Source organism: Gouania willdenowi, chromosome 8, assembly GCF_900634775.1.
Source record: "Gouania willdenowi chromosome 8, fGouWil2.1, whole genome shotgun sequence".
Taxonomy (NCBI): Eukaryota; Metazoa; Chordata; class Actinopteri; order Blenniiformes; family Gobiesocidae; genus Gouania; species Gouania willdenowi.
In genome coordinates, this window is record NC_041051.1 from 2,229,428 (window position 1) to 2,241,327 (window position 11,900).

The 11,900-nt window shown below is 36.4% G+C and overlaps 1 protein-coding gene across 1 annotated transcript in view; it reads right to left on the reverse strand.

Annotated features, from left to right (window-relative positions):
- The window catches only part of pmm1 (phosphomannomutase 1), a 28,479-nt gene extending 21,143 nt beyond the window's left edge, over nt 1-7,336 (reverse strand). The window contains exons 1-3 of the mRNA XM_028454662.1: nt 7,111-7,336; nt 3,870-3,987; nt 437-513 (exon numbers count right to left, since the gene is read on the reverse strand). Of these exons, the coding sequence (XP_028310463.1) occupies nt 437-513; nt 3,870-3,987; nt 7,111-7,203 (288 nt within the window). The 5' untranslated portion in view covers nt 7,204-7,336. The remainder of the gene's footprint in view (nt 1-436; nt 514-3,869; nt 3,988-7,110) is intronic.
- Nucleotides 7,337-11,900: the final 4,564 nt, after the last annotated feature.

The following is an 11,900-nucleotide window of genomic DNA, read 5'->3' on the forward strand; positions in this document are numbered from 1 at the left end:
GGGGGCGGTTCATAATTCTAGTGACGTCACTAGCATTTGAACCGCTCGTTTTTCAGAAGAGGACAGAGAAGCAGCTCAGAGAGCAGGATTATTGAGGATTTCTCAGAGATGCAGGATGGAAGCCCAATAATACTTTGGGGGTGTTTATGATGAGGAATTAACATTGTAACAAGGTTAAAAACTCAAAACAGTTGATCTAAATGATATATGACCTTTAAGGAACGTAGCCCTCACCCAATACCTTTAAGTTACTGTATGTACCAATAAACCAACAATAACAGTTTTGGCTGGAGGTCAAATAAAAGACAGCGATGGTCTCATTTTGTCAGCTTGGGTGAAACCACTGCGGTACGGGGGACAATACCAAAATGGAATACTACAGTCAGTAAAATACATGTGACAGATCCTCAGAGGGGATTATCTGTAGTCCACCTACATGTTTGGAGAGGAGTTTCCCATCTTTGTACTGCACAGTGCCGTTCTCAGCAAACACGTAATCAAACTTACGAATCACTGCAAGAGAAAAGCACAAGTTTACATTCAGATTGCTCTGCTTTTCTCTGACATTTTAGCAGATTTTCATTCTTGTTTTTATCAAACTGAGATAGAAATTCTTCTTATTCACCCAATAACACATTACAGTGCATGTCACGCTGCCTGGACACCCTGTTCTAATCTGTGTGAATTTTACACACACTTTGTTTCATGAATGAAACTGGATTGGTGATGCAAACTGGACTTTTTAAAACAATGTTTCTCAACCTTTTTCTGTTTTGCCCCCCATTGAAGAATGAAACATTTTCAGCCCCCATCACAACAAAATGGGTAAAAAAATGTTTTTACCTTCATTGAAAAAAGGTAAAGATTGTGAGTGTTCTTCTTCAAAACACATAAAATTAACATAAAATGTGAAAATCACGTGTTGGAACAGTAATAATAAAGTTATTTGAATGCAAAGATAAAAATGTTCTTTTTTTAATGCTCAGCAAATGAAGGCTGTTACTGTGATGGTGTGTTTCAGCTGCAGGACAGAAAATCTTGTGTTATCACAAGAAACTTAAGTGAAGCAAGTGGGAGGCGATGACAGTATTGGTTGTTCAAACATGGTTTCAGTCATAACCCAACAGCCTTTTTGTTTAGTTTATTGCCTCACATATCAGGGTTTGCACCAGAAATTTTTCACAGCATAGGGGGCATAGTAGCTTTTTTTTGTCATTGTTCCAGCCTTACTTTAAAGCTAAAAGTTATTTATTCATTCAGGTGATGATGAATGTAGTAATAGAGTTACTCATGCTTGGTATAGGTCCTCCACTAATAAATATGCACACACTGTAAAGACAAGAAATAACATTTTATTCAAAAGACTGATTCCAAGACGCACTTTTCTAATTAAAATGAGGTATAATGTGTGACACACACACACAAACATGCGGAGGATGCACACAGTACAGCTTTAATTGGGCCAAATAAAGAAGACCTGACCCGAGAGAACGTGGCCCTAACTTGTCCGACCAGAATGAAGCTGATGTCTCTTAAAGGCTGAACACATTTCACTGTATTCACATCCGTGCGCGCGCATGTAGAATGATCCGCTGAGTTATAAACCAAATCTGGTTGAAGCTCGACTGTTTACATCTTCCGCGTAGTTTCTGTCCAACATAGACAGGCAGCATCGGGGGCAGCTAAGTGGCGGCAGGGGTCCTCAGGTTAAATAGAGAGTGCGGCTGATGTCTGTGTTTCTCGGTTATTCAGATTAAAAATTGAGTTTAAACAACCCATGTGCACCTGGAAGTCCCTTTTGTGTCCAAGTGTGTAACAGTTATTACAACGATACGATTATAAAAAAAAAACAACAACAGAAAATCACCCCTACGTTGCTGAAAACGGCGTAATTACAACGTTGGGGGCCCCTACGTTCAACAGCGCTGGCAAGAACCCTGAAACAGTAAAGGTAATTTATTTGTCATTGTAAGATGAATATAATAAAGAAATTACAGATAACAGCAGGCATTTAGAAGCATATTAAAAAACAATGAATAAATTATTAGCACTAGTGCCCCGCAGTGGTGATTTTGGCCCTTGGACAAATCTAGTTGACGACCTGCGTACTTTCACAGTTAGGATTGGGTACTGAAACACGGTACCAATATGGCACCGGTTTCGACGTAAACGGTCGTAACAAGACCAAATAAGAACATTTCGGGGCCCCACCACCCCCCCAGTTGTTGATCGTGACGTCATCACAGATGATGACATCAGCCTTTCCTCTGAGCTAACACCGTTGCCATTCAACGTGTGACAACAACATATGACCTATGTCTGTACTTCAACTCAGTGTTCGCTGACTTTCTGTTTATTGTCATAACAAGTTGTGTTTGTAAACAAAATGTTTTACTTAAGCTTTAAAAACAGATTTAAAAGGCACAGTTTTGCATTTACACAGGAATGCAACAGATTGGCTAGTTCAGGGGTTTACTGCAACCTGAGGCTCAGGAACCTCATGTGGGTCTTTGACTCTTTTGCAATGGCTCCTTATAGCTTTAAAAATAAATATTGAAATAATATATATATATATATATATATTTTTTTTTTTTTTTTTTTTACAAAGGCTATTAATGATTATTGACAAATAAAATCATGATAACAATATTAATTTCCAGTATTATATATTTTAATATAATAATGTTTTATTGAATATTATTTAAATGTTTTTTGTTTATTTATCATTTCCATATGTTACTTGTATATATATTATTTAAGGTAATACTGTGTTCAATTTGGCCCTGAAAATAAAAGGATATTGTATTTTGACAAAGTGTATTCGGTTTAATTTTTTTAAAAGTACCGGTTTAAGCATCGTTTAAGGACCGGAACCGTTTAAAAAATACCGAGCAGCAATAAAACCCAACCAATACGCAACCCTAGTTACAGTGGCTGAAATATCTGCAGGTCTCTTCATTGTTTTATAGAAAAATCTTACAAATGTCTGAGCTTTAGCCCATGAAGCAGCTTTCACACACGCTGCTCCGATTACTCATCAGGTAAAGTTAAGTCAAGTCAAAGGCATATACGGTAATGACTCGTTACTTATACAGTAGTTATATGTTTTTATAGGATAGTCAATAAAGGACATTTATTCAGTTAAGTATCTGACATTGAAAGTAAGGAAGTGTTAAATAATTACTTAGCTTTATGACGCCGATCGGTGCAAAAGTAATTTACTTCTTCCTCTTATTGTTTTTGTTTGTTTTCTGTTGTCCAAGTTTGAAACGATAAAGAAATTAAATGAATTGAAAAAACGTTCCAGGAATTAGTCTCTGCAAGAATGTTCATATGAGTTTTTGCACTTTTTTTTATTACATAGAACAAAGAAAAATAATACAATGAGGAATTCTTACATTATTTATCATCTCAATTATTCTTAAAAAAAATAAATAAATAAATAAAAAAAATATATATATAAAATGTAATTTATTTTTTTTAATCTCTGACTCTTTCTTATTTGTTTTTAATTATTTTATTAGATTAGATGCATTAGTCTCTAAACCTTTTTATCATTTTATCTTTTGTCAATCACTTTAGTAAAAATCCTGTAAAGCACTTTGGACTACAATTGAATTTGTATGAAAGGTGTTATAAAAATAAAGTCTGACTGATTGATTTCTAACATCTAATGTTGAGCAAATGAATGCCTGTAATGTTGCTCTAAAGATGTTTTCCAATTATAAGCCTATCATCTCAATGAAGGGGAGGAAAATGTGCCATTGAAATGAAAAAAGTAACTACATGACAACGAGAAAGTGACTAACTTCTCTGTGAGTCTGAGATTATTAATCATTGTGTTGCTCAGAAAGGAGAACGCTGCTCACCGTCGTCTGCCTCCCCGAGTTGTTCTGCTATCTTGGAGTAGTCCGAACCCCCCACAATGCCAATTTTCACTTTTTTCCGCAGAATCTGGAAGAACTCGTCCAGTTGAGGATTTATTTTCTGAGAATAACACACACAAAAGCCTCTGAGATAGAGTTAGTTAAAACATTAACCAATCACTGTTCACTAGAAGTCAGGAACTTTGGTATGAAATATGTAATACGACTTAAATCGGCTGCAATCTGCCCTCCCTCCAGGACCTGTACGCCCCCAGGATTTTGAGGCGTGCAGGAAAGATTGTGGCCGACCCCTCCCACCCCGGTCATAAACTGTTTCAATCTCTCCCTTCTGGTAGGAGGTTTCGGTCCATCAGGACCAGAACCTCCAGACACAAAAACAGCTTCTTTCCCTCTGCACCCATCCACATGAACACACCCCAAGTCACCCACTGAACCCCCCCCCCACCCGATCACCACCTCCACCAGCTTGATATCTGCTGCACTGTATATATATATTTATATTTATCCTATTTATCCTTTATTCTCTATCTATCCTTTATTTATCCCTCATCCTTTATATTTATCATTATTATTATTGTTGCTGGGTTGTTCTTTGTTGTTTTGTTTTTATTTCTTTTTGTTGTTTGTTTTGTGCACCAACCACCAAGTCAAATTCCTTGTACTGTCCTTAAAACTGTACATGGCAAATAAAACATTTCTGATTCTGAAATGCACACCTATAAACCTGAAATTATTACAAAAGCTTGAAAAACAAAAGTATATTTTTTTATTAAAAAAAAAATAGAGTTCAGCTTTCTTTTTAACCTCAACTATTCCCTTACATGTGTCGTAAGCACTTTATATTATATGCTGCATGTAATGCTGCTAAATTTAGCTTTCTCTCTATATATTTTATTGATTGTTTTTATTATTTTAGTTTTAGTACTGTCCATAAGTTTGCAATGTCTTGTATTTATGCTTTCTACAGATATATATTAGCCCAAGTGCTATATCTGGCATATTTACGCACTGGCCACAGTTACATGATGTTTTTTAATTTGGAATTAAAGTGTTCTGCTTCATGTTTACATGTTAATGGTAATTCCCAAACGTGGTTCACATGAAAAACAGATTTATTCTGTTTTAGATAATTCCGTCCAGTAAAAGTCTGGAAAACAATAACCAGGAATAAATAGTTGCTCCCTGGTAAAGATATCATCTCTAACAACAGGTAAAATGATAAACTGGTGATATTACAGCCTGTACATGCAGTACGAGGACACATTTACTCCTCCTCCGGGTCCTAGTGCCTGCCGTCCAGTGAAGCCTGTTCTGTTTACCGAGGTCCGCGTGTGTTTAATAAGTCTGTGTGTGTCCGTGTCAACGTACTCATGTTTATACCTCCGTCCATCCACTCTTTTCATTATATCTATGTCTTTTAAGACTCTTATTAAATCATAACTGTCAAGTTTTGGATTTGAAAATAAGGGAATTTTTCTGGCGCCCACTACCAGCCGTCCCACCCCCCAACCAAGCTCCAGTATCTCTTATATTATAATATAGATGTACAATAAATCTAAAATACCTACTTATCAACCACTTACTAAATTTAATGATGTGATTATAATCTGGTAGGTCGACCTGTATGAACATTAAAATGCTGTAAACATTCCTACTAGGGCTGGTGATATGAACCAAAACTCATATCTCAATATATTTTCTCAAAATGGTGATTTATGATATAAATCTAGATAATTTTATTAAATAAAGTCTGACCAGAAACACAATTGTGGGTTAAATTTGCTGATGCTAAATGTTACACATGGACATTTATTAACAAACAGCTGATCAATATGTGACACTTATTAATCATCAAACTGAGCTTTACATGTTGTTCTGAGATGTAAAAGCAGTGACTCCTAAAACTAGTATTTTGATACATAATAAGCTATAATATATACATATATATTTATATATATATATACAAAATAGAAAACTTGATACATCTTGAATCTCGATAAATCACCCAGCCCTAATTCCTAAATTATAAAACAGCCTAAATAAAAACTTACAGTTTATAAACAAGTCAACACGTTGTATATTTACTGTTAATTTCACGTTGCTTGTCTTTAAGTTTGACATTAACATTTTATTTTATTATATATTTTATTATAATTTCTCATCCTCTCTCATGTAGTTCTCTGATATTCACTAATGATTTATTAAACACATTTATTACAGACTTTACATTATTTAACACTTTATAAACAGTGTATATTTGTGGAGCTTGTGATTGGATGATTTTTCATGGTGACTTACGTGGTTCCTTCCTCTGTGGTAGACGTTAAAATATCAGTTATTAATCTAACAGAACGTGTAACTGTGTCACATCCTGATGGTCTTTATGAAGATAAACTCTATGTTATATTTTACAACGTATTTACACCAGTTCTTTGGTTTTTTTCACCAGAACGTCTTCATTCATCATCTCTGTTCTGAGATGTTTCCAGGTTTGTTGCTGACGCTAGAATTCGGGCCACCGCCATCTTGGATTGTGTTATCACCAGCGCGTCATCGCCGCAAGTCGCACTTTCGCAAAATGATGCAAATGAACTCAAAGAGGCTTTAACCAAGTGAAGTGTTTACAAGAAAGAGGAATTATCTAATTCGGAAATAAAAACGGAATAAACCAGCAACATAATTCAATTCAATTCATTGACTTTAATTCGGAATTAAATTAGCATTAGGAATTATGTGTTAACAAGGTCAGGTTAAAGAGGAATTAACTTTTATTCCACTTTAAAGAGGAATTAAAGCTTCCATGTAAACGTGGCCAATGTCCCTTCAAAATTAACAAAATTGAAATTGAAATATTATGTGCATTTATCGCACAGGAAGTTGCACACACAATCGAGAAGTAGCAGCACCAGGGATTAGATAAACAGATTTGGAAGACCTAAAAAATAGTTACATTTAGTGATGCACGATAATTATCAGTTTTTTATTTTTATAAATGTACTAATATTAATTCCTAAGGACACTTCGACACATAGTCAGGTGATGGGATCGAACCCCCAACCTCTCGATCAGAAGACGACCCTCTACCACCTGAGCAACGGTCGTACTATGGCACTGGTACTATGGTGATGGTACCACCACCATGTTACTATGGTACTGGTACTATGGTGGTGGTACCACCATCACCATAGTACCAGTTCCACTGTATGATGGTTCCATAGCTCACCTCTCTGGGGGCTGTCAGAGTCCCGTCCACGTCAAACAGACAGAGGATGTTCCGATCTGAAGGGAAGCTCTTCAGTTCCTCCATCTCCTTCATCTACCCAATGTTTCCCTCTGAAAACTCCACGTGTTATCCAGCGTGTGTCCTCACACAGCAACACTCCAACAGATCGCTTTAGGTCTCAGCTGATCGTCCTCCTCCACTACCGACTCGGCTTCGTTCGGCTTCGTTCGGCTCCGCTCGGGTTGGTCACGCGCTCAAAATCCTCTGACGTCACAGACCAGTAGCGCAGTAAAAGTTTACATTTAAACTGAAATTGTACCTGATGGAGGTTGGTTATTATTTTTAAATCATTTAAGCTAATTAACAATATAATATGTACATTAATGAGCAATATTCATGCATTTATTAAACATTTGAACTGTCACAAACTGAACATAGTTTCATTTTTTCCCTTTATTTTTTTTTTTTTTTTTTGCTCTCAATAATTTTTGTAATATGTTAATTGTAACTCTTGTTGCTGCTGTTGCAATTCTGTGAAATGGAATGACTGATTTACATTTATTTGTATATTGCAAAGTGATGAGAAAAATATTGTCTAAACTGAAAAGTTTATATATACATGATATATATACAATGATTTTTAAGGCTAACTAACTAAACAACGGATAAAATGAAAGGCTGAGGTGAAAGAGGATGGTATTCAACCATTGTGAAGCTTTATAATAGGCTACATATTGAATAAAGAAATTAAGACAAAACTGATAATAAAACAAAATATTTTCCTGACATTTTCTGTTGCCATGGAAATAAATAATTCATATTTATATTACTCAATTTAACCAATTATTATTATTTGCTGTAGCAAAACTAAAAAAAAAAAAAATCAAACAAACAGAATGGCACAGAATCACGTGACTGAGGCCAGGAGATAATGACGTGTGTTGCGAAATGTCAACACTACGTGCAGAACGTGACAGAGTTTCTTTGCTGCTCTGCAATCCAACCTCTTACTAAAAACCTTTGTTCATGTCAGGGTGTTTAACATGTATGCACGTAGAACTGGTTCACGGTTCAATGGTTCAATGGTTGCATTTGTTTTTTATTCATACACAAGCATTGTTTATTATTTAGTAGGCCATGCAGTGTTGAGAGTAACTAGTTATTTTTGTAATATATTTCTTTTTGAAGTAACTCAACAGTGTAAATCATTACAAAAGTGAAAAGTGGTAATATAGTTACAATTATCCCAGTAACGAGTAATATAAATATATTACAAGTTTAAAGTAACTTACCCAACATTGAGGCGATGTGAATACAAAAGCTAAAAATTGATTTTCAAAATGTAATGACAATAATTCTTAACATGATCAAACATACAACTGTTTTCTGCACATTTAAGATTTTATACAACATATTAAATGTTGGGTGTGTTTGAGTCTGCTTGTAACACCATAATCATCCTCTAGAGGGCGCTTCAATCACTAGAAGGGGACATAGTACACATAGGCCTTCATGAAATGGAAAGTTTTCAACAATTAAGTGGACTTGAGTTTCTTCTGAAATGTGATTATGATATTAACAAGTTACCAGGTCAAACTCAGATTTTTAAAAACAACTCCTTCTTTATTGGAACCTTTTTTTCAAACACAATTTCACACCACGCAATAAACTGGTGAGCAGAATATCTGTTTTTATGAATGGCATAGTAAGTGAGTCTGGACCATCTCCCATTTAGTGGATCATTCTGTAATTCACTGATTTCTGTGAAAAAAATTCGTTCATTTGTCCTTAGAAAAATATGATCAGATTGTGAAGGCTCTTCCACTGTCACTTAAGAATATGATTAAGTGGTAGAAGGACTAATCCTGTAGCCTGGGCATGGTGGTAGAAGGCTTAAGCCTCTAGCCTGGGCCTGGTGGTAGAAGGACTTATCCTGTAGCCTGGGCATGGTGGTAGGAGGACTAATCCTGTAGCCAGGCCCTGGTGGTAGGAGGCTGTAGCCTGGGTGTGGCAGTAGAAGGACTTAGTCTGTAACCTGGACCTGGTGGTAAAAGGCTGTAGCATGGTGGTAGTAGCCTGTAGGCTGGGCCTGGTTGTAGAAGGCTGTAGCCCATAGGTGGGCAAACTACGGCCCGCGGGCCACATCCGGCCTGTTGGTATTTTTAATCTGGCCCGCCGAAGCTAAAATAAACAATTAAAACACAAAATGAACCATCTTGCTCCGTCATGTATCTCAACACCCGTGGGAACCAAATGTTCTCCCATTCTCCGCTTTCACCCGCCCTTTTCCAGCCGCCCAGCCAATCAACACATGTAAACAAAGACTAACATTGGCAGAGAAAGCTGCATGTAACGATGCCTTCATGGCCATGGGAAACCACAACACTTGTTGAATAAACTACATTGGGTCTCAGTACGTTACAATATCATAATTATGACTGCATTCCTTTGACTTAGTCCTGTGATGCCTGACATCCTACTAGGTATGGACAGAAAATGTAAGATGAGGAAGAAAGCAGAGTTAGATTGGTCGCCGCCATAACACACCCACAAAGAAGAAGAAGCGGCAAATAAACTTAATCATGGTAGAAGCAGAAACTTGGATATTTGGCCAGACAAACCATTCTTCCATGTTGGATAATCAAAGTAAGCTGTTTGTTGATGTTTTATTGCGGGATCACGTGGTGTCGCGTGATACACCTGGTGGAGATTGATGGAGAAAAGAAGAGTTAACAGTGAGTGCTGAGTGTTTAATAATGAATGGACAAGAAAATACTTTTCACTGAAGTCTGTCAAAGGCTGTATGTCTTATTATTTGTAAAGAAACCGTTGTGGTTTTAAAGGAATAAAACATCCACCGTCACTTTTCCTACAAACATGCTGCTAATTATGCTAATAACCATTATTAACAAATTATGTTGGAGGGTTTTTTCATGCAAATACTTTTTTATTAAACTGAGCTACTTTTACACACACACACACGCACACAGGCACACACGCACACACACACATATTGTGTGTGTGTGTTATGTGAACTTTCAAGTCCCACATGTGCCCATTGACCCCCAAATAATCCTGACAAATAACACATGTTAAAATGTGTTGAACCAACAGGAAACAAGTAATATAATTATTCACAATAAATCAAAAACTAAATAAAACTCATTATCTGAATTAAAAAGAAACAAATGTAAAAAGTGCAGTAGAAAACCAAAAAAAAAGAAAAACTAAATGAATAAATCATATTAAAGTTTGTTTCTGGTTCCGCTCCACTTCATATGCTGACGTAAATCATTATGTTTGCATTTTAGTTCCATGTTACATTTTGATCCCAGTCATATATCTAATGCAGTCTTAATTAAATGCTTTTTTCATTTCTGATACATTTTAGGATTCTAAATTTGCCAAGTAATGATCTTTACTATCAATGAAGAATGGGTTTTAAGAATATTGGCATGAAATTGAAAATGTAATTCTGTCATGTTTCCATTCTCCACCACACATTTTGAGAAGCACTGCTCTACTAACAGACCTGTCTCTCCTTAAATGTACAAATGTTTCTTTAGAATTGGGGCTAAATTTGGGTGAAAGTTGCAAATCTGTAACACATATTATTGATTTGTTATGACGTTTTATAAATTTGAACTTTAGACAAGAAAAAGATGAATGTATGTATGCATCGGGTGCTGACCCGGCCCATCTGTCAATTTTTAAAAGTCCATGTGGCCCCTGAGCCAAAAAGTTTGCCCACCCTTGCTGTAGCCTGTAGCCTGGGACTGGTGGTAGAAGCCTAGGCTTACATAGCAAATAACATCACATGTGGCTGCCAAATAAATTAATTAGCTTCATTAATACACTAGCATAACACAAAGTTAGCTCCAGTACAACTTAAATAATCAGAGCTGCCAAGCCTCACGCTTTGAGTGTGACAGTCACACAATTTGACTCTTACATTTATATTTATTATATTTATATTTTCCCCATTCAATACTCCATTTATTTTTTTTATGATAATAAACTGTGTTCCTCGCGAGATAATGAGATAACCAATCCCAGACCAATCCATGTCTCCTAAATCTAACTAACCACGTTAGTCATCACACAATAATAAACCAATCTGAAGCAACGTACGGCAGGTCTTGAAGAGCCGTCACACCTCACACAACACGCACCGACTTGTCGACATGTTTTCAGAAAGAAAGTGTTTCTTGTAGACTGACTACGTCTGAGATGGTATATAACTACCCAATTTTGTTCACTGTTTACATTGCTGTGTGTGTGTGTGTGTGTTATAGTGTTAGTTTACTCATCTAAAAAACGAACCTCCCCTCCCCCCCAGTGCACGGACACACACAGAGTTAGCTGTGTTAGCGACTGTCTGTCAACGACTCAGTGCAGATGTCTGTCTGTCTGTTAAACTGCATCAGTTCTGAGTGTTGAAGCACTGAGAGATGTTTGAGGAAACTGTTATGGCAATTATTATATTCATCATCATATCATCAAATGTGTGTTCATGTGTACAATTTGTCATGTTTTAATACATGATGACTGCATTACTCTTTGCACTTTTGAACAGCTGATTAAACATTACAGATTGTATTTTATCCACAGTGCAACACAGAGTCTCTGCTGAAGGCCAAACTCAAACTCACATGCAGATATACACGCACACACACTATCAAGGACAGATAACATTGGCGCCCAACCTTCCTCATAATATACACGTCTTTATCATCCTCAAACGTTTCCACTGTTGGGCATCTGACTCCCTCCTTCTCCTCACCTCAGGG